General features: G+C 39.7%; 1 protein-coding gene across 4 annotated transcripts in view; it reads left to right on the top strand.

Moving 5' to 3' along the window:
• Positions 1-23,850, top strand: part of LOC111169844 (BRCA1-A complex subunit RAP80) — a 137,318-nt gene that overhangs the window by 64,760 nt on the left and 48,708 nt on the right. For all 4 annotated transcript variants that reach the window (XM_089909722.1, XM_089909721.1, XM_089909724.1 and 1 more), the window contains exons 4-8: positions 9,647-9,771; positions 10,506-10,605; positions 10,908-11,650; positions 18,441-18,505; positions 21,349-21,425. In XM_089909722.1, coding sequence (XP_089765848.1) covers positions 9,647-9,771; positions 10,506-10,605; positions 10,908-11,650; positions 18,441-18,505; positions 21,349-21,425 — 1,110 coding nt within the window. The remainder of the gene's footprint in view (positions 1-9,646; positions 9,772-10,505; positions 10,606-10,907; positions 11,651-18,440; positions 18,506-21,348; positions 21,426-23,850) is intronic.

Genomic DNA, 23,850 nt, shown 5'->3' with positions numbered 1-23,850 from the left:
TGTGCTTTTCTAAGAATTTGTCCATGTCTTCCAGGTTGTCCATGTTATTGGCATAGAGTTGCTTGTAGAAATCTCTCATGATCCTTTGTATTTCTGCCGTGTCAGTTGTTACTTCTCCTTTTTCATTTCTAATTCTGTTGATGTGAGTCTTTTCCCTTTTTTCTTGGTGAGTCTGGCTAATGGTTTATCAATTTTGTTTATCTTCTCAAAGAACCAGCTTTTAGTTTTATTGATCTTTGCAATTGTTTCCTTCATTTCTTTTTAATTTATTTCTGATCTGATCTTTATGATTTCTTTCCTTCTGCTAACTCCGGGGTTTTTTTTGTTCTTCTTTTCTAATTGCTTTAGGTATAGGATTAGGTTGTTTGAGATTTTTCTTGTTTCTTGAGGTAGGTTTGTAATGCTATAAATTTCCCTCTTAGAACTGCTTTTGCTGCATCCCATAGGTTTTGGGTCGTTGTGTTTTCCTTGTCATTTGTTTCTAGGTATTTTTTGATTTCCTCTTTGATTTCCTCAGTGATCTATTAGTTAACTAATAGCATATTGTTCAGCCTCCGTGTGTTTGTATTTTTTACAGATTTTTTTTCCTATAATTGATATCTAGTCTTATAGCGTTGTAGTGGGAAAAGATACTTCATAGGATTTCAATTTTCTTAAATTTACCAAGGCTTGATTTGTGACTCAAGATATGATCTATCCTGGAGAATGTTCCACAAACAGTTGAGAATAAAGTGTATTCTGTTGTTTTTGGATGGAACGTCCTATAAATATCAATTAAGTTCATCTTTTTTTGTTTTTTTATATATATATATATATTAGTAATACAGTTTTAATGTTATTTATTTTTTATTTATTTATTGTTGGCTGTGTTGGGTCTTGGTTTCTGTACGAGGGCTTTCTCTAGTTGCGGCGAGTGGGGGCCACTCTTCATCGTAGTGCGCGGGCCTCTCACTGTCGCGGCCTCTCTTGTTGCAGAGCACAGGCTCCAGACACGCAGGCTCAGTAGTTGTGGCTCACGGGCCCAGTTGCTCCACGGCATGTGGGATCTTCCCAAACCAGGGCTTGAACCCATGTCCCCTGCATTGGCAGGCAGATTCTTAACCACTGCACCACCAGGGAAGCCCTAGTTCATCTTGTTTAATGTGTCGTTTAAAGCTTGTGTTTCCTTATTTATTTTCATTTTGGATGATCTGTCCATTGGTGAAAGTGGGGTGTTACAGTCCCCTACTATTATTGTGTTAGTCGATTTCCCCTTTTATGGCTATTAGCATTTGCCTTATGTATTGAGGTGCTTATATGTTGGGTGCATAAATATTTACAGTTGTTATATCTTCTTCTTGGATTGATCCTTTGATCATTTTGTAGTGTCTATAATCTTTATTTTTAAGTCTATTTTGTCTGATATGAGACTTTCTACTCCAGCTTTCTTTTTTTTTTTTTTTGCGGTACATGGGCCTCTCACTGTTGTGCCCTCTCCCGTTGCGGAGCACAGGCTCCGGACGCGCAGGCTCAGCAGCCATGGCTCACGGGCCCAGCCGCTCCACAGCATGTGGGATCTTCCTGGACCGGGGCACGAACCCGTGTCCCCTGCATCGGCAGGTGGACTGTCAACCACTTCACCAGCAGGGAAGCCCCTCCAGCTTTCTTTTGATTTCCATTTGCATGGAATATCTTTTTCCATCCCCTCACTTGCAGTCTGTATGTGAACTGGGTCTGAATTGGGTCTAGGTCTGAATTGGGTCTCTTGTAGACACCATATGTACTGGTCTTGTTTTTGTATCCATTCAGCCAGTCTGTTTGTTTTGTTTGGAGCATTTTAGCCATTTACATTTAAGGTAATTATCAATATACATGTTCCTGTTACTGTTTTTGTAATTGTTTTGGGTTTGTTTTTGTAGGTCTTTTCTTTCTCTTGTATTACCTGCCTAGAGAAGTTCCTTTAGCATTTGTTGTAAAGCTGGTTTGGTGGTGCTGAATTCTCTTAACTTTTGCTTATCTGTAAAGGTTTTAATTTCTCCATCAAATCTGAATGAGATCCTTGCTGGGTAGAGTAATCTTGGTTGTAGGTTTTTCCCTTTCATCACTTTAAATATGTCCTCCCACTCCCTTCTGGCTTGCAGAGTTTCTGCTGAAAAATCAGTTGTTAACTTTATGGGGATTCAGTTGTACGTTATGTGTTGCTTTTCCTTTGCTGCTTTCAATATTTTTTCTTTTTATTTAATTTTTGATAGTTTAATTAGTATGTGTCTTAGTGTGTTTCCCTTTGGATTTATCCTGTATGGTACTCTCTGTGCTTCCTGTACTTGATTGACTGTTTCCTTTCCCATGTTAGAGAAGTTTTCGACTATAATCTCTTCAAACGTTTTCTCAGACCCTTTCTTTTTCTCTTCTTCTTCTGGGACCCCTATAATTCGAATGTTGGTGTGTTTAATGTTGTCCCAGAGGTCTCTGAAACTGTCCTCAATTCTTTTCATTCTTTTTCCTTTATTCTGCTCCCTGGCAGTTATTTCCACCATTTTATCTTCCAGCTCACTTATCTGTTCTTCTGCCTCAGTTATTCTGTTATTGATTCCTTCTAGAGTATTTTTAATTTCAGTAATTGTGTTGTTCATCACTGTTTGTTTGCTCTTTAGCACTTCTAGGGCCTTGTTAAATGTTTCTTGTATTTTCTCCATTCTGGTTCTGAGATTTTGGATCATCTTTACTATCATTACTCTAAATTCTTTTTCAGGTAGGTTGCCCATTTCATCTCCATTTATTTGGTCTTGTAGGTTTTTACCTTGCTCCTTTGTCTGTAACATATATTTTTTGTCTTTTTTTTTAAATTTATTTTTTGATGCGTGGTGCTGTATTCCTGTCTTACTGATTATTTGGCCTGAGACGTGTAGCACTGGGGTTTGCAGACAGTTTGATAGAGCTGGGTCTTGGTGCTGAGATGAGGAACTCTGGTAGGCCTCGCTCGGATTGATATTCCTTGGGGTCTGAGGTTCTCTGTTAGTCCAGCAGTTTGCATTCGGAACTCACACCACAGGAGCTTGTGTTTGACCTCCGGCCTGGGAACCAAGAAACTGCAAGCTTCGTGATGCAATTAAAAAAAGGAAGAAAGAAAGAAAAAAAAGGAGCAGTACAATGTCAAAGAATAAAAAACAAAATGAAATCAGAAAGATAAAAAATATATTAGAAAAAATAAAACTATAATTGAAACAACTGCAACAAGGTGAAATAAAACCACAGCAAAAACAAGAAAAGAGAAAGGGGGGGTGGGACAGCGAGCCAAAAGGAGAGATCACTAGCAAAGTATAAAGAATAAAAGTTAGAAAAATAAAAGATTTATTAGGAAAAATAGAAATATAAAAGAATCAACAGGGAATCAGCAAGGTAAAACAGAACCTCAATGTAAAAGAGGGATAAAGAAAAAAAAAAAGGCCTAGGCTATGGGGGCGGAGTTTAGGTAGGGCGTGGAACTTAGGTGGGGGCAGGGTTTAGGGTGGGGTGGGTCCTAAGCGGGTGGGGGGGTGATGTTTGAGCATGGGGCGGGGCCTCTGCTTAGGACCTGCACAGAAGAGGAGAGGCAGCACCTTGAGAGGAGGGCCTCTGGAGTGTGGGGTTCCGGAGTTTGGAGGTAGGGCCCTGAGTGAGGGTGTGTGAGTGGGGTTTAGGCCCAGCTCTTTGGAGGGAGTCTCTGAGTGTAGAGGTAGGGCCCTGGGTGGGGGTGTAAGGGTGGGGTTTGGACTCTGCGCAGCAGAAGGGAGGCTCTGAGGCCAGAGGATTAGGCCTGGGAGACCAACAGGCTTCCTGGTGCCTAAGTGGACAGGGAAAGCACTGGCCTGGTTCCCTTCCGTTCCTTTGTGCCCCTCCCCCACTGTCTCCCCCAGGGTCTCCCCTGTTGCCCCTCAACTCCTAACCATGGGTGGATCCTGCTGGGTGTAGGAACTCCTTCCCTCCCCCAGCCACCCCTTGGGGTGCTGTCCCGGAGGTCCGGCCTTTACGTTTGCTCCCCCTTACCTCCTTCCCACTCCCTCAGGACCCACCCAGCTGGAGGAGGCCTAGGTGGGCAGAGGATCAGGTCCAGGATCTCAACAGATTCCTGGAGGGTCCAAGTGCGCAGGGGAAACCTGGCCACGCTCCTTTTTGATCCTCTGCCCTCCCAGTGGTTCCCCAATTTATCCCTTCCCCTCCCCCAGCTGCCCCTCAGGGGCACCATTCCCGTCTGGCCTCCACTTCTCCTCCCCCTTCACTCTCCCAAGCCTCACGTCCTACCCGATCACTGGGGTTTCCTCCTGTCCCCTTAGGTGTCTGTGGTCCCCCAGGGGTGCCAGGTAGGTGCCCTAGTTGTGAGGAGTTGCGAATTATGCTGCCTCCTACTACGCTGTCTTGACTCCGCCCCACCAGACTTTATCATTTTTGTATGTCTTCATGATTAGTATTTTGATAACAACATCTGAGTTTCTTGAGTTAACATGCTATAATGTACTTAACCATGGCCTTGTTTTTACGTATCTAAGTAAGTTAAGTCACCTTATAGGTTATAGGGTAATGAACATATTTTTGTGTAACACTTTTCTTCTTTTCAGTGATTGTTCAGGATAAATTCCCAGAAGTGGTATCACTTTGTTTGAGAAAGCACATCTGTACGGGTTATGACACAGTGCCTTGATTATTTCAAAAGTGTTTTATAAATTTACATTGTAACTGGCCATATATAGATATGTCAGCTTTACCATAGTTGCAGAGCTGTATCTGTTTTGGAAAAGGAAGTTCTTAGGAAAAGATTAGGGCAGGAAAATAATTTATCTTTTGTTGTTGTTGTTATATGGAATGTTCTCTTTCAGCCATTTTGAACAACCGCAAATTATTCAGGTTCTCTCTGTCTAGTTTTGTGTTCTGGTTTGTTTGGATTGTTAACAGCCTGTTTGCACATCTCAGTGGGAGGCTAACCTGAATGTTGGGAGATGTTAATCATCATAAATTATGACCAGCATAATCAGCTTCACACAAATTGTGTAGTACTTTGTGTTTAGAATCAGCAGAATCATTTGATAAGCTGAGTCAAGCCAATTCAGTTAGAGAGTCTAAGGTTGACACTTGCTGACATTTTCCTTTAAGGAGCATGCCTCCTGGGTGGTATTCCAGTTTGTTTCTCTCTTTCTTCTAATGGTTGGGTTCTTATTACAGTAGAGAGGTCAGGTAAAATGTGTCCTAGTCAGCAGTGATGTTTATCGGACTTTATTCTCAGATCATGGTTATATAAAAAATAAGAGACAGTAACTAGTGAATGAGTGTCCTTTTTTTAAAAAATAAATTTTATTTATTTATTTATTTATTTATTTATTTATGGCTGTGTTGGGTCTTCGTTGCTGCACGGGCTTTTCTCTGGTTGTGGCAAGTGGGGGCTACTCTTTTTTGTGGTGCGCAGGCTTCTCATCGTGGTGGCTTCTCTTGTTGCGGAGCACGGGCTCTAGGTGCACGGGTTTCAGTAGTTGTGGGTCGCGGGCTCTAGAGCACAGGCTCAGTAGTTGTGGCACACAGGCTTAGTTGCTCTGGCATGTGGGATCTTCCTGGACCAGGGCTTGAACTCGTGTCACCTGCATCGGCAGGCAGATTCTTACCACTGCACCACCAGGGAAGTCCCAGGTCCTTTTAAAAAAATTTTTTTTTTCTCTCTGGGTCTTGTCTAAGAAATAGTTGACTACTCCACAATTACAAAGATTTTTCACCTATGTTTTCTTCTAGGACTTTTATAGTTTTAGCTTTTACATTTAGATATATATTCCATTTTGAGTTAATTTTTTGTGTATAGTATGGATTACCAGTTCTAGTACCATTTGCTGAAAAGGACTGTTGATGAAAATCAATTGAAAAATTGATTTGTGGATCTGTTTCTGAATTTTCTATTATGTTCCATTAAATGAGCTTGTTGGGATTTTTATTGGGATTGTCTTGAATCTATAAATCAAGTTGGGGAGACTTGATATCTTACTTTCTGAATTAGGTTGCTATTATTTTTTTCTTTATTCTTAGTTAGAATTCACCAGTGATTAATGTCAGATGGCCTTGGGTTTTCTTTATGGAGGGGTTTTTAATTAGAAATTCAAATTGTTTAATAGATGTAAGGCTATTCAGATTTTCTGTTTCTTCTTGTGTCAGTTTTCATAATTTATGTTTTTCAGTGATTTTTTTGTTTGTTTGTTTCAGTTAAGTCAGTGTTTCTCAGTCCTTTTTTCATTACTGTTCCCTGAAGGATCCTTTTTAGACTTTGTTTTCCTAGCCACCTCTGTCCCCATGAAATTTTAATACCACAGATAATGCTATATATCCTGTTTATGTACTGACTTATATATCCATTTTTTATGTGTAAAGAGAGTAAGATTTTTTTGGACTTCCGAGAACCAGTTTTTGTCTACTTGGGGATGATATCATGCCTATTGAGAATGAATGATCTGGTTTGTCAAATTTATTGGCATAAAATTGTCCACAATATTCCCTTATTATCCTTTTCATGAGTGTAGAATCTGTAGTATTACATCCCCTCTTTTATTGTTGTGTTGTTGACTTACATGTTTTCTTTTTCTCCTTCATCAGTTTAATTAGAGTTTTATAAATTTTATTGACCTTTTAATGGAATCAATTTTTGGTATTAATTTTTTTTTTTATCCTGAAGCTTTTTTTAAAAATTTATTTATTTATTTATTTACTTAATTTTGGCTGCATTGGGTCTCCTTTTTTGTGCACAGGCTTTGTCTAGTTGTGGTGAGCAGGGGCTACTCTTCACTGTGGTGTGTGGGCATCTCATTGCGGTGGCTTCTCATTACAGAGCATGGGCTCTAGGCATGTGGACTTCAGTAGTTGTGGTGAGTGGGTTCAGTAGTTGTGGTGAGCGGGTTCAGTAGTTGTGGCTCGTGTGCTCTAGAGCACAGGCTTAGTAGCTGTGGTGCACAGGTTTTGGTGCTCCGCGGCATGTGGGATCTTCCCAGAGCAGGGTTGAACCCGTGTCCTCTGCATTGGCAGGTGGAATCTTAACCACTGCACTGCCAGGGAAATCCCTAAATTTTTTTTTCTTTTTTTAAATTTATTTTTGGCTGCATTGGGTCTTCCTTGCTGCGCGCGGGCTTTCTCTAGTTGTGGTGAGCAGGGGCTACTCATTGTGGTGGCTTCTCTTGTTGCAGAGCACGGGCTCTAGGCGCATGGGCTTCAGTAGTTGCAGCGTGGGGGCTCAGTAGTTGTGGCGTGCGGGCTCAGTAGTTGCAGCTCGTGGGCTCTAGAGCGCAGTCTCAGTTGTGGTGCATGGGCTTAGTTGCTCCGTGGCATGTGGGATCTTCCCGGCCCAGGGATTGTACTGGTGTCCCCTGCATTGGCAGGTGGATTCTTAATCACTGTGCCACCAGGGAAGTCCCTTTTTTTCTTTATTGTATGCCATCTTCTATTTCATTGATTTCTGCTCTTTATATTTCTTTCTTTCTTCTTACTCTGGGTGAATTTCACTCTTCATTTTTTGGTTTTTTAAAGAAGAAAGCTTGGATCTCTGACTTTAAACTTTTCTTCTTTTCTAATATGATCATGTATAGCTATACGTTTCCCTGTAAACATTGTGTTAGGTACCTTCCACAAATTTTGATATGTTATGCTTTCATTCTCATTAAGGTCACTTCAGATTCATTTGGGTGAATTTTTTATGTGGAGATTCAATTTTAGGGATCCCTCATCCTTATTGATTTTATTTTACTTTTTAAAAATAGGTTTAACCTTTACCTGGTTAAGTCAAGGATATACAAAAAGGTATATGCAGAGAAATGTCACTCCCTCCCTACCCCTTCCACTTTTTGCCCAACTACCTATATATAACCACGTGCATTAGTTTCTAATTTTTCCTTCCTGTGTCAGTCTTTGCAAAAAGTAGCATACTGTATACTCTTTTGTGTTTTTTTTTTAACTTATTACCGTATCTTTGAAATCATTCTGTTCCCAGACCATAGATACCTTCCTTATTCTTCTTTACAGTTTTATGTATGTATACCTGAGTTTATTCAAGCAATGTCCTATTGTAGTCATGTGGACTCTGGTGTTTTGCAAATTCAAACAGTGTTGCAGTGAAAAATATAGTGCCTATTTACTTTTTTAAAAAATTGGAAATATTTCATTAGAGTAAATTGCTAGAATTGGGATTGCTGTTTCATATATGTAGTTTGTTAGACATTGCCAAAATCCTCTCCATAGGTAATATACAAAATGGCAATATTCTTATTTTTTTTATATTGGAGTAAAATTGCTTTATAATGTTGTGTTAGTTTCTGCTGTACAATGAAGTGAATCAGCTATATGTATATGTACATCCCCTCCCCCTTGGACCTCCCTCCCATCCCCACCCCCCACCCCCCTCATCTAGGTTGTCACAGAGCACCGAGCTGAGCTCCCTGTGCTATACAGCAGGTTCCCACTAGCTATGTATTTTACACATGGTAGTGTATTTATGTCAAACCTAATCTCTCAATTCATCCCACTGTCTCCTACCCCCCGTGTCCACATGTCCGTTCTCTACATCTACATCTCTGTTTCTGCCCTGCAAATAAGTTTACCTGTACTGTTTTTCTAGATTGCACATATATGTGTTAATATACGATATATGTTTTTCTCTTTCTGGCTTACCTCACTCTGTATGACAGACTCTAAAATGGCAATATTCTAATTCTGTCATTTCTATTTATTAGCTGGAATAATTCTTTAAAGAGAAACTTCTTTTCACCTGGTTGGTTACCCAGTAGTATAGCTTGTGTTGGAAGAGTAGAACAAAAGCTTGATTCTCTATCCTTTTATTTACCAGTTTTCAGAATAGTTGATTCACTAATATTCTTCAACAGTGACCAGTTAGTTGTTTTTTTTTTAAGTACTATTATGAACTCATAGATTTAGACATATTTAGTGTGTTTTAATTCATTGCATTCATTATCCTTATTGATGTTCCAGTGGTCCCATTTTTAGCCAGTGAGAACCTTTTTAAGTTGGCTCATGAGTTCTTTTGATATGACCCTAGTTATATCGGATAGATTCATTGCTCACAGATATGATAGATATTCTGGTTCATCTTCTACATTTCATGCTGCAGACTTGGAATCAACTATTTCTCTCCGAGGTAACCCAGTTGCTTTTAATGGGAAATGGTGTTTGGAGATGAAATTCTGGTCGTTAGAAATGTTCTTTTCTACTGGGTAAATCAGAGGATTCTGAAGAGTAAAATTATTCTAGTTAAATGTTGAGCTTGAAGCAAATATGTATAAAGTGATATGTAGCAAAAAGCCCTGGAGTGGGAGTTAGTTCCTCTTATTTATTCATTCACCAGATATTTATTGAATATCTACCAGGTGCCAGGTACTCTTTTCTTGTGCTGGAGATACAACAGTGAACAAAAATAGGCAGAAACTCTGCCTTCATGGGAGTTCACAGTCTAGTTAACCCAGGATTCTTGTAACTGCTGCTACTGATCTTTGCCAGCACCTTACCTTTTGGGGCTTTCCTCATTTGTAAAATTATAAAATTGTACTAAATGGTCTGTAGTGTCTCTGCTTGAAAAGTTTAATAATTTTGTTTCTTGTCTACGTGCTGATTCAATGTTTGTGGTGTCCTTCTCTCTCTTTTCCCGATCTTCTTACAGAAATGACAGAAGAAGAACAGTTTGCTTTGGCTGTCAAAATGAGTGAACAGGAAGCTAGGGAGGTGAACAGCCAGGAGGAGGAAGAAGAGGAGCTCTTGAGGAAAGCCATTGCTGAAAGCCTGAATGTAAATATGCTATGTGGAAAAAGTTGGTGAGGATTCATCAGCAATAGTTTTTTATTTCTGCAGTGTTATGGCTGCATTAGGAACTAGTTATAGTAGTTCATACGGTTTTCAAGTAACAGATATTTCCCATAATAATTTTTAAGTCTGTGTTGAATTGTTGATGAACTCAATTTGAAGTGTTTTGTTAATTCTGTATGAAAGTTTTCCACCTCAGAGATTTTCAGTCCATAGCTTAAGAGAACCATAGTAGTTGGCAGCTTCTGAAAAGAGTTATTGAGTGTCAAGAAACCAAAAGGGAGCAAGATAAGCAAGATAGATAAAACTCCCTTGTTTTGTGGGGAGAGCAAAGGGAATGAGAACCAGAGGTGGGTTATGGAGAGAAAAAATGAGCAGTCTTAAAAATTTTTCAAATAATATTTAATTGTGATTTGAATATGTGTAATTGAAATTATTTTAAATGTGAAAGATATTTGCCAGTGGCAGGTCGTGAGCCATCCTTTATGCCATTCACCTCTCTATATTAGAAAAGGGTTTAATATAGTGTTCTAGTATAGCACTTTGCACATAGTAGGAATGCAGTACATGTTGTGGAATTCATTTGAATTGAGCATCTACGTTTTGGAGAGGAGAATCTCTTAGGGACCGTGGACTCCCCTTCTTGTCCTTTCCTGTGACCCTTCCTGTATAGCTATCTTAATAATAAACCTGGTCTGGTGTGGGATCACTTGTTTCAGAGTTGCCGGCCTTCTGATGCTTCTGCTACCAGATCTCGACCTCTGGCCGCTGGACCATCTTCACAGTCCCACCAAGAGAAAACCACAGACTCTGGGACCACTGAAGGCATGTCTCCCTGTTCTGGCTCCTTCTCATCAAGTATAACCATATAACAGGGATATCATGCTGAGAGTAGATATACAGAAATGTCCAGAATCCCTTTGGTGGTATTAAAGAGGTTAAATCAGAAAGTAGTTGAGATCTCACTAATATCCAGCATACTTTTATCTCCAAGGAAAAGCCAACTTTTGGTTAAACCCAAAGGAGAGCCTTTTTTTACCCACTTTATGTAATTCTTGATAACTTACCAAGCCCTCTTAATAAAAAATGGTTTGTCCTTAGCCCTACTTTTTCTCAAATACCTACAGGCATATGGCAGCTGGTACCTCCATCACTGTTTAAAGGCTCACATATCAGTCAGGGAAACGAGTCTGAGGAAAGAGAGGAGCCTTGGGACCGCACTGCAAACACTGAAGAGGAGCCGGTCTCTGGCAGCTCAGGAAGCTGGGACCAGTCAAGCCAGCCAGTGTTTGAGAATGAGAACGTTAAATGTTTTGACAGATGTACTGGCCGCTTGGCTGAGCGCACACAGTGTGGGAAGCCACAGGAAAGTACTGGGAAGGGTTGTGCTTTTCACAAAGCTGCCCAGGGTAGGGGGGACACATCTAGGCACTGTTTGCCTACCCCAGCAGATGCCAAAGGTCTCCAGGACATTGGGGGCGCTGTGCACTACTTCTGGGGTGTTCCATTCTGCCCTGCTGGAGTAGACCCTAACCAATATACCAAGGTCATTCTCTGCCAGTTGGAGGTTTATCAAAAGAGCCTGAAAATGGCTCAGAGGCAGCTCTTAAAAAAAAAGGGGTTTGGGGAACCAGTGTTACCTAGACCTCCTTCTCTGATCCAGAATGAATGGGGCCAAGGAGATCAGGCTAGTGAAAAAAATGAACGCATCTCAGAAGATATGGGAGATGAAGACAAAGAGGAGAGGCAGGAGTCTAGGGCATCTGTCTGGCACTCAAAAACCAAGGATTTCCAAGAAAGCCCAATTAAAAGCTTGAAAGAGAAACTTTTGTTGGAGGAAGAACCAACAACCAGTCATGGTCAGGTAAGGGTCAGTGATGCTGTAATTAAGGATGATTAAAGAAAGGATTATTTTAGCTATCTGTTCTTTTTGTGTTTTTGCCCCCCTGATTTTTAAAGTAGCATATGCTCACTGTGGAAAATTAGGAAAGTACAGAAGAGTGTAAAGAAGAAAAAATTGCCCATAATCCCAGCACTAAGAGGCAACCATTATTATTTCTGTGCATATAAAAATACCATTTTCTTTTTAATTTTTCAACAAAATGAAGACTCTTCTGTGTAAACTTTGTTCCTTTCCCCTATTTAATAGCTTATCTTTGATCTTTTCCTATTATGTATACTTGAAAACATTATTCTATCAGATGGATATGTCATAAATTTATTTTTTGTTTTAAAATATGTATATCTAAAAAGTTAAGTTTTTGAATAGGTAATAATGTTCAACTGGCTCAAAATTCAAAAAGCTATAAATAAAAAGTTTGTCTCCTATCCCCATCCCCAGCCAACCAGTTCCCCTCCCTGGAGTCAACATTTATTACTAGTTTCTAGTGTATCCTTCCAAGATATTTCATGTAGTACAAGCAAATGTGTATACATATTCTTTTCCTCACATTTTACACAGCTGATAGCATATTCCACATTATTCTGCACGTTGCTTTTTTCATTTACTATCTCTGTGAGATCATTCTATAATAGTACCTAAAAATTTTCTTCTTTTTGGGTGGGGGTGAGGGGACTGTGTAATATGTCATGTATGGATGAGTTTATCTAGTGCCCCTATTGGTGGACATTTAGGTCGTTTCCAAAATAGTAGTCACAAACACTACTGCAGTGATTATCACTCTTTTTTTTTTTTAATTGGAAGAGGATTATTACTCTTGTGCATAAGATGTTTCATCTACATGGGAGATTTTGTAGGATAACTTCTTGTTGATATAATTGGTGGATCAAAGTATATATATATTTACAATTTTGCTAGCTGTTCGTAAATTGCCTTCTGTAGAGGTTGTATGAGTACCAGCTTCCCCATACCCATACCAGTACAGTATTATCAGGACTGTACTGCCAGTCTGAGAGATGAAACATAGTATCGCAGTCTTTTTTGGCTGTGTTGGGTCTTCATTGCTGCGCACGGGCTTTCTCTAGTTGTAGCGAGTGGGGGCTACTCTTTGTTGTGGTGCGTGGGTTTCTCACTGCTGTGGCTTCTCTTGTTGTGGAGCACAGGCTCTAGGCACATGGGCTCAGTAGTTGCGGCACGTGGGCCCTAGAGCATGCGGGCTTCAGTAGTTGTGGCGTGAGGGCTCAGTAGTTGTGGCTCGTGGGCTCTAGAGTGCAGGCTCAGTAGTTGCGGTGCCTGGGCTTAGTTGCTCCGTGGCATGTGGGATCTTCCCAGAGGGATCGAACCCATGTCCCCTGCATTGGCAGGCGGATTCTTAACCACTGCTCCATCAGGGAAGTCCCACAATGCAGTCTTAATTTGCACTTTTCTCCTGTGTAGTTGAGACCCATTTGTATTTCCTTTTCTGTCTGTTTAGATCTTATGGGCATTTTTCTTTTACCATAGTCTTTTTCTTAGTGGTTTGTAGGCACCCTTTATGTATTAGGGGAAGTGGTCCTTTGTGTTAGGAAATGCAGATAGTTTTCCAGTTTATTTTTTCCCTCACATAATGGTGTATTTCTGATTTTGCTTGTGGTGATTTTCAGTAATTTACTGAAAACAATTCCCTGTTTGGGGACATTTAGGTTGCCTTTTAAGTCTTTTTCTGAGATATCTAGATAATATTATATAGATGTATAGGTTGTATATGTAATAGAGTAAGCTTATATTCTATCTTTTCTGTTTTTTCTCTAAGTATTATAAAAACAATCATATAATTACGAATTCTTTATAAACTAATTTTCAAGAGTATTCTGTTTTATTACTTTACTATTTTCTGTCACTGTTTCTGTTATTGGACTCTTGAGTTTTTGGTTTTGTTTTGCTAATATCCTGTTCTGTCTCTTTTATGATAAGGGTTCAAGATATGGTAGCTATGAGAAATTTCATAGCATTGTGTAGAGAGCATGGATTTGGAGTTTGAATTTTGACTTCAGTGTTTTAGTGACTCTGCCTTTGAGAAAGCCACTTAGCCTCTGAATCTCAGTTTAAAAACATCTGTAAACATCTGTAAAATGGGAGTAGTAATTCATATCTTTCAGTAGTTTTAATGATTAAAGTGAATTATGTGAATGTCTAGTATAATGCTTAGGAGATTATAGCCACTCAGTAAATGGTAGTTTTCTCTAAGGGACCAGAAGGTTATTCATTGAGAATATGTATGGGAATTATTCTTCCCTAACAACCTTTTTCATTCACATTCTAGAAACATAGCTACGTGGGAGGAGAAAACATTTTTCTTAACAGTTCTTCTAGTGACTTGCCTCTTTTCCAAAGTAAAGTTAGGTTATGCTTATAACATTTTATTTATTCATTGTGATTCAGAGATACTTCCTCTTTTTTTTTTTTTTTCTTTGCGGTACGCGGGCCTCTCACTGTTGTGGCCTCTCCCGTTGCGGAGCACAGGCTCCGGACGCGCAGGCTCAGCGGCCATGGCTCAGCTCCGCGGTATGTGGGATCTTCCCAGACCAGGGCACGAACCCATGTCCCCTGCATCTGCAGGCGGACTCTCAACCACTGTGCCACCAGGGAAGCCCGATACTTCCTCTTAAAAGAATAAAGTAACTCCACAGAGTGAACACTTAATGATTTACTGTAATTCAAGTCATTAGCTTGAAAGATCCCAGGGGCCAGAGTTCTAGAGCATAGACTTGTGTCAGGTTCTGAGGTTTGAAAGCAGTGCCTTTAGAATAGGCTGGAAGTGGTTAGAACCTAGTGGCTGGCCTTATTAGGTTGAAGTTCTCTAACTTCATGAACAGGCCACCAAATACTACACATGGTATTATTAATTGGTACTGTTTGGCTATAACAAACTAAATCAAGCTAGCTTAATTAAAAAGAGGACTTCATCATAAGGAAATAGGGTACCTCATAAATTCTAAAACAGAATGGTAAACCAAGCCTGGATAAGGCACTAGGTCTGGAAGATTCGTCTGTATCTCGTAGTTATATTGTGTCTGCTTCATTTTCCTCCCTGCAAACTGGCTTACTTTGCTTCTCTGTTTCACGTGGTAGGTGGAAGATATTGATCCTACAGTTCCCAAAGTTTAAATACAGGTTACAGGAGATTTATTCTTTCCCAGTTCCAACTTCAAACTTCTAGGAAATGACTTATGGCCCATTTAGAACTAGTAGCCGTCCCCAGCCCAGTTGTCTGTGGCCCAAAGCGGGTATGTTCCAAATTGTACAAATGGCTGTGAGCCTGTGCGAGGGGTGAGGAACAGTCCTCAGTAAAAGGAGACCAGGTAGACAACCTAGTAAATATTCAGTTTAGTCATTAACATTATTTTTAGAAATCACTTAGAACTATTGAAAAATGCAAAAAAGTGTAAAGAACAAAGTATCCACAGTCCTACCATCCAGTGATGTATTCCTTCATCTTTTTTTCTATGCCTATTTTTTTGTATGGTTTATATCATATTACTGTATTTTTATATTTTTAAGTTAACATTATGTAAACTTTCTTATGATGTTAAAATTATAGATCTCATTTTTAATTACTATAATATTTTGGCTTATAAGTTTATGGTAATATTTAAATCATTTTCCTATTGCTGGGTATTTCAGTTTTGTGATTAACATCTTTCTAAGTAAAACTTTTATTTATTTAAGATTAGTGTCTTTAGAGATAGGGAGCCAGAAAAATGCTGGGTTAAAGAGTTAGGAACATAAAAAAAAAAAGACCTGCTATTTACTGCTAAATTGCTTTTAAGAAAGATTGTTCAAATTTTTACACTCTTTCCTTCCAGCAATGTATGAGAATGCCTAGTTCACTGCAGCCTTGCTGATGTAGAATAGCGTCTTTAAAAAAACAAAACAGAGAAATCAACTTAACTAATTTTATAGGCAAATAATGAAAGTCTTGCAATTGTAATTTCTTGTCTTATCTTGGTCTTTTGCTTTCAGGAACTGTGCGTAGAAAGAGTTTGTGTTTGTTAAACATTTTCTATTGATTATGGCTTTGCTGGAACTGCCCACATTTGAGACACCTTGGTTGATAGAGATAGCAAGAGAGTCCCAGAAATAGGGACTCAGAGAAACATTCACCCTGGGGCAAATTGCTTAGGTTATAAAAACTTGACATAGACTGAACAGTTTGGATCAGATGATAACTGGTTTCTGGCATCACTGCAATTATAGGGAAGTTGTTAATGAAGATGGAGAGGTCATCTTGATGGCTGTACAGCAGGGAGAGGAGGGTTAGTATATTGATGTGGTCCCTACTTTTTAGGGTCTGATCCTTAATTTTTCAGTCCAGGTACTGGGATTTCTTTCTTAGAAATGACCAGATTCTGTGGGAATGTGAGAACTGACTTTGATTAACCAAATTTCAAGCTGGTATGTGTACCAAATGTCAGTTTATTAATTTATTATGGAAGAGAGACATTTTCATTAACCAGAATACTCAAGCCCACCATCATACCTTTTTCTAGGATGAAGGAATCTGGAAGGCTGAAATAATAATCAGAAAATGGAAGTTTTAAGGGGTGATTCAACTAGTCTTTGGAAAGACCTGATAAGCTACTAGTGCCTGCAGCAGAGGACATTTCTGTGGTGATCAGATGATGTGTCTGTTAACTTTCACTTCCAGACCATGGTATTGAAGACACTGCTTGATTCTGTGTCTTTGGATTTTTCCCTTTTAGATTTGTTGCTAACTATCCCTTTCCATTAACATATTATTTGTTCAGGCAGAGTGCAATGTTTTGATTAGGCCACAGCTTCCTTAGTGAAAGTTACATTCCTGTCATGCTTCTCTGTTCACCTTGATTAGACTTGGATATTCTAATCAAATTTTGTCTGCTTGTTTTGCTCTGTTAATTTTCATATTCTGGAAGAACCTTACTTTACCCGTGTTTAGATTACTGCCATTGAGGTATAAGTTTAGGAATTAAAAATGGTTTATTGAAATGAAGACAGTCTTGGGATTCTATGTTGAAATGGTTAGGAAGAAAATTATTTGACTAAACAACATAGCTGTAGTGGTTAGAGCATGGATTTTGGAGTCAGAAAGGCCCAGGCTCCACTTTGAACAGCTCTGTGATTTTGGGAAGATTATTTAACCTGTCAAAGTTTCACTTTCCTCATTTCTAAAATACATTAATAGCTTCTACCTCAGAAGGTTCTTGTGAAGGTTAAAGGAGATAATACATGTAAAGGGATTAGCATAGGCCTGGCACATAATAGGTGTACAATAATTTTTTTTAAAAATTACACTGGGAAAAAGGAAGAGATATGTTTAGCCTGAGGTAGAGGTGGAGGTATCTCATAACTTATTAATCAGTACCTTGTTTGCTTCTGAAGCCAAAGGCTTAGTTGGCTAGTCATTCTAACAAGGTAAAATTCTGTTAAACGGACACCAGGTGTCAGTATTTACCTTTTTTTTTGAGATAGAAATAAAACTGTTTTGTCACCACTGAGTTCACACAGTCAGGTGAAGTATTTATTTCTGTTGTGTTTTAGTCCTTTTGACAGTTTTGTTCAGCCCTCATTTGTCATAATGACTACATTCCCAATCATTGTACAGCTTTATCTTCCCTTTGACTGAAGGCTCATCTAGGCTATTCCTGTTTTTAGTATATTTCATCATTTACCTGAGTGGTATAGAGGTGCCTAACTCGTTTAGGTTATTTATATCCTGTTAGGAGACCCTGAAAATTTCAGCCAGTAGCTTTACATCTATTGGAATAAGCCTCACAGCCCAGGCACTTCCTCAGAAGTACCCGTAAGGCAGCAGTAGCTACTTTTTCCACACTCTGCTGTGCACCTACATTTAATGCGTTAACATTTGCACCGACTCTGCTATTTTTTTTTTTTTTTTTTTTGCGGTACGTGGGCCTCTCACTGTTGTGGCCTCTCCCGTTGCGGAGCACAGGCTCCGGACGCGCAGGCTCAGCAGCCATGGCTCACGGGCCTAGCCACTCCACGGCATGTGGGATCTTCCCGGACCGGGACACGAACCCGTGTCCCCTACATCGGCAGGCGGACTCTCAACCACTGCGCCACCAGGGAAACCCCCAACTCTACTATTAATCAAAGAAAATAATTTTTTTTCTTAGCCAGTCCCTATTTGTTACGTTTCTTAAAAGATATCTTTGTGGCCACATATTAAAACCATAGTGGCAGATTTTTAGCAAAAGGAATCTTTGTAACCCTTTCTTTTGGATAGCCTATGTTATGGCTTGGTTGTGCAAGAGAGACTTCTTTCCACTGAGAACTGAACTTTTCTCTGTATCTCTTCCTTCCACAACAAAAGCTTCATAGTTGCTTTTCTGAAATCATAATTCATTTGACTCACCAATTAATATTTATACGTCTTGCATTTTACACAGTGCATCATATATATTATCTTGTTTAATTCTCACAGTAACACTCTGTGAGGCAATTGTTAATACTATTTTAAGATGAGGAAGCAGATTCAGATGTGACTTACCCAAGATTACAAAGTTAACAGCTGATTCACCCATGATTTAAATTCCAGTGTTCTGACTCCACAGGATATGTTCTTTTTATTTAAACTCACTGACTTTTGTAAAATGTTTTATTCTTATTACTAATTGCTGAGTGATAATGTTGAACAATTAAATTTTTTTTTGAAAGGAAGAGAAACCAGTTCATCTGTGCCTATATATTTAGGATGTTACATATTTCTTTGCAGTCTTCCCAAGGGCTGTTCGTTGAAGAAACTTCTGAAGAAGGAAATTCTGTACCTGCCCCACAGAGGTAAAATTATATGTCATTATGGGTCTGAATTCTCCTCTGATAGTACCAGAATGAAAGAGATGAACCACATGAGTGACACTGTATTGGAACAGCTTTCCCAGGGACCTTTTGGCTCTTTTATACATACAGCCTAGGAGAAATCATTATCTCCCAGTTCTCAAATATGCATCTTATAGAAGTCTAGAATATTAGGATGGGAGAGATCTTAGAGGTTTACTTGTCTAATCCAACGGTCTTGGCACAAATTCCATCTGTACTATTCCTGAAAAGTGGTTACATCCTGTTACTCTCTCTCTCTCTTTTTTTTTTTTTTGCGGTATGTGGGCCTCTCACTGCCGTGGCCTCTCCCGTTGCGGAGCACAGCCTCTGGACGTGCAGGCCCAGTGGCCATGGCTCACGGGCCCAGCCGCTCTGCGGCATGTGGGATCTTCCCGGACCGGGGCATGAACCTGTGTCCCCTGCATCGGCAGGCGGACTCTCAACCACTGCGCCACCAGGGAAGCCCCATCCTGCTACTCTCTTAACTAACTATACTAGCTTCCTATGCCAATAAGAAGGGCTCTAGACTGATTTCTTCATGGTCCTTCTAGTCCTTTCTCCCTTTGTTCCCTCTGCTTATGCTTATTTTATCTGCATATCTAAACCATACACATCTTTTAAGTCTGCTCTTAAGATTTGCATTCTCTTTGAAGCTTTTATATTTTTCAGGCCACACAGAACCTGTATCACCCTCACTCCCTGTCCTATGCCACTTTTAATCTGATTTTGTCTCATCTTTCCTTAAATGGTTGTATTTGTATTACCTCCTCAGTTATTCTTGATGGTTTGATTGCTGGGGTTACCTTCTTAAATCTTCTCACTTTAATAATATGTAGAGGTTGATTGGTTACAAACTACACTTATTGACTAGATCAGGCTTCCAATTACTTTTCCCTTTTATTGGTAGTTGACCTTTGAGGATTACTCAAGAGCTTAATTTTGTGTTAACTGACCTTCATCTCCCAAACAGAAGTTGAGACCCAATTGCCATTTGTCATTTTGTAATTTAGTTGGTGTTCTTAGGCTTTTGGTTAAGTTGATAGTACTAGGTATTTCTTCCTGAGCTAAAGAATATGGCTGTGGTTTGATTCTCCTGCTGTTAAGACAGTTTTGGAAGTGGTTTTAACCAGAGTAGGCCTTCTGCTTCCTGCAGGCCACTCTGCTTTGTTGTGGTGAGCCTTCTGCAGAGCAGATGTAGGTTTTAATAAATGATTATACGCCTTGTCACCAGGAGAGAGTTGGAATTGCAGGCAATGCGGTTTGACTTCAAATTGATTAGCCCATTTTATAAATGTCAGCAAATTGTTTTGTGATGGACCCTTTGAATAGAGCTCTAATGTTACGTGCCGAATAAACTGTCTCTGGCTTAGGTTTATAACAAATGCTCTGAGGTGTTTTATTTAGAGGGAGAAATCACTTGTGGTCTCCTATCAGGATTTAGTTATTTATCATGTATCAGTGGTGGTTATTCTCTCTTCTTTGTGGTTCTTGGTTGATGTGAGGATTTGTGTGGGTTTTTTTGTTCTTTTTGTTTGTTTGTTTGTTTGTTTTGCGGTATGCGGGCCTCTCACTGTTGTGGCCACTCCCGTTGAGGAGCACAGGCTCTGGATGTGCAGGCTCAGCGGCCATGGCTCACGGGCCTAGCCGCTCCGCGGCATGGGGGATCTTCCTGGACCGGGGCACAAACCCGTGTCCCCTGCATCGGCAGGCAGACTCTCAACCACTGCGCCACCAGGGAAGCCCGAGGATTTGTGATTTTAAGCGTTCTCTTGCATACTTGATCAGACTAATCGTAAAGCTCTGTGAAGCATGACGGGACTAGCTCAGATGCTCAGATCTCTCAGCCATGTGTTCCTATGTCAGGAAGAGATTGCACTCCATGAATAGGCAGGGTAAACCAGAACGTTGCATGAGGGGTGCCATTCATAATTATGTTTTTCTCAGAAGAGATATTCAACTTGATTGGGCAGATTTTTAAAAAAAATAAATTTATTTATTTATTTTTGGCTGTGTTGGGTCTTTGTTTCTGTGCGAGGGCTTTCTCTAGTTGTGGCAAGCGGGGGCCACTCCTCATCACGGTGCGGGGGCCACTCTTCATCGCGGTGTACGGGCCTCTCACTGTCGCAGCCTCCCTTGTTGGGAGCACAGGCTCCAGATGCGCAGGCTCAGTAGTTGTGGCTCACGGGCCCAGTTGCTCCACAGCATGTGGGATCTTCCCAGACCAGGGCTCGAACCTGTGTCCCCTGCATTGGCAGGCAGATTCTCAACCACTGCGCCACTAGGGAAGCCCCGGTTGGGCAGATTTTTGTTGTAGGGCAGTTTGGAATTGTATCTTGTTTTGTTGCTTGGAGAGCCATATCTTGAGATAAAGAGGAAATTTAACTGCAAGGTGAGGGGAAAGCTATTGTGTTGTCAGAAGAATCTTCATATCTTCTCTTATGAGTTTACGAATCTCTAGCTTTCAGAAGGGTGAGATGGAGGCTATAAAACACTTTTGACGTCCTTCTATTAGAGTGGATTTTTTTGTCTGATAGTCCTTACCCTTCAGCCTTCCTTTGTGAAGACTTCAAAAGGGGGTTCTTTTCATTCAGTGATTTCACTGGAACCAAAGTTGTAAGCATATTTATTTTCCCTGTTTTTGGCTTGGAGTTTTCACTACTGATTCCTTGCTTCCCTGTTGTGCTTTTGTGGTATTGGACAGCAGATATCAGATTACCTGTGGCTTTGTGAATGACCATTGCTTTTGGCCCCATGTTCTGATTTATTTTACTGGGAATTCACTGGGGGTTTGGTTCTTTTTTCAGCATTGCTACTTTGAACAGTAAGAGAAGCTCAGTCCTTATGCCAGAGAGTTCTGCAGAGGAAATCACTGTGTGTCCTGGTAAGTACCCCACTGTGATTTTACTAGTTTCTGATCCCTAGCTATCTACCTTTTTGTGCCTTTTAATTTTTCTGACTTGTCCAGCCCACTCTCAGGAGGTTTACGTGTGATTGATTTGTGTGTGTGTCTCTCCACACACACACACACACACACACACACACACACACACATTTTTGATGGACATTGGCTCTGCTTCTCACCTTTTCTCTTCTTAGAGATAGTTTAGTTTAAAATTAACATGGCTGTTTTGTTTGCTTGTTTGCATACTAGCCTCATCAGAGATGGCAGCAAAGCATTAGGAATAGCATTTAACTCTACATTGAGAGCCAAGAGGACTTTATGTTTTGGTTTATGAGTTCTCAAAGTGGGTTGTCCTCAAATCTGCCTGTCATTAAGAGTTTTTTACCCTGAGGCTTTTACTAGTTAGTTTTACATTGCCATTCATGGGGTCTATTGCATAGGGAGTCCAGAAATTGAATTTTGTGCACAGTTCTGTCACTGACTTATTTTTAATCTCAGAACAGATACTTAACCTGGTTAAGTATCATACTTTGCTTTTTGTTAACAGTGGTGATGAGAAGACACATGTATCAATACTTTAAGGTATGAGAGAGATGTTCATTGAAAGTTGCACATGAATAGTTTTTGATACACAAAATAATTTAAAATGAACTAAAATATCCATTATCTAAGAGAACTCTTGAGTTGAATCATTGTATAATATGAAGAATTATTTTGTGATTATGAACCACTACTTTCTAAGGAATTTGTTTTAGCTTCTATATATATTTTTGGCTTTTCTTAAGAGTGGGGCCTAATATATTATCAGTAACCGTATTCATATGAGATTAAGGAACTTCCTCTTAATGTTTAAATTCTTTGGGCAGCAAGTGTTGGACAAATGTTACCATAAGTCATATCTAGTTTTCCCTTAGGTTGCGTATAACCTGTCGGGGTCAGAGAGACTCGTAGTTTTCTTGTTTTGGTTTCTTTCAAGTTTTTTTTTCTACAGAGACTCATTTAGTTTACACATTAGTCTAGGAAAGTCCTGTAACTATTTTTAAACAATTGGCAGCATATTGTAAAGGTCTTTCTGTACTTACTTTTAAAGTTTAACTGTTGTTTTTATTGAAAGTGGTTTCTTAATTCATTTGAAATTTATTTAGATTGCTGCCTAATGATACTCACCAAGAGACCCCTCTACCAATTGCTATGATTTTGGCAGGAGCTGTCAGGAATGCTGTGTTACTTTTGTGAAAGGATAGCATTACTCCCTCTCCATCTGGGACTGCTGACTTATGCCATCCTGCTGGGAAGTCACCCAGTAAGTTTAGGATGATGGCATGTGACATCACCCTGGGATCTTGCAGGAGGAACCTGCAAATACAATTGAAATCCTTAATGAGAGAAAAGTTAATGAAAAGTAAGCCCTTCATCACTGCGGTTAGATAATTTTTGTGATCGTGACTTGCTGTCATTAGCCTGCTAATTAAGTCCAACTGTTTGCTGATATAAACCACTTCTAAATGAGATCACAAAAGGTTTCCCTAACATTACTGCTCCTTTTGCTAAGAAGGTGTAACTACTTCTCCATGGAGTCAGACTCCTCAGTCCCTTTAATTTAGTGGCTTAAAGACTTAAACATAAGACATGATACCGTAAAACTCCTAGAAGAGATCATAGGCAAAACATTCTCTGACATAAATTGTACCAATGCTTTATTAGGTCAGTCTCCCAAGGCAATAGAAATAAAACCAAAACTAAACAAATGGGACCTAATCAAACTTACAAGCTCTTGCACAATAAAGGAAACCATAAACAAACAAAAAAGGCAGCCAACGGAATGGGAGAAAATATTTGCAAACAATACAACCAACAAGGACTTAATTTCCAAAATATACAAACAGCTCATACAACTCAACAACAAAGAAAACAACCCAATCGAAAAATGGGCAGAAGACCTAAATAGACATTTCTCCAAAGAAGAAATACAGATGGCCAATAGGCACATGAAAAGATGCTCAACATTGCTAATTATTAGAGAAATGCAAATCAAGACTACAATGAGGTACCACCTCACACTGGTCAGAATGGCCATCATTAAAAAGTCTACAAATAACAAATGCTGGAGAGGGTGTGGAGAAAAGGGAATCCTCCTACACTGTTGCTGGTAATGTAAGTTGGTGCAGTCATGATGGAAAACAGTATGGAGTTTCCTCAAAAAACTAAAAATTAGAATTACCATATGATCCAGCAATCCCACTTTTAGGCATATATCCAGACAAAACTATAATTCAAAAAGATGCGTGCACTCCTGTGTTTATGGCAACACTGTTCATAGTAGCCAAGACATGGAAGCAACCTAAATGTCCATCAACAGATGACTGGAGAAAGAAGATGTGGTACATATGTACAATGGAATACT

Source organism: Delphinapterus leucas, chromosome 3 (assembly GCF_059928025.1).
Source record: "Delphinapterus leucas isolate spDelLeu-1000000601 "Yukka" chromosome 3, BTC_Dleu_Yukka2, whole genome shotgun sequence".
In the NCBI taxonomy this organism is placed as follows: Eukaryota; Metazoa; Chordata; class Mammalia; order Artiodactyla; family Monodontidae; genus Delphinapterus; species Delphinapterus leucas.
This window is presented reverse-complemented; position numbering and strand designations above follow the sequence as displayed.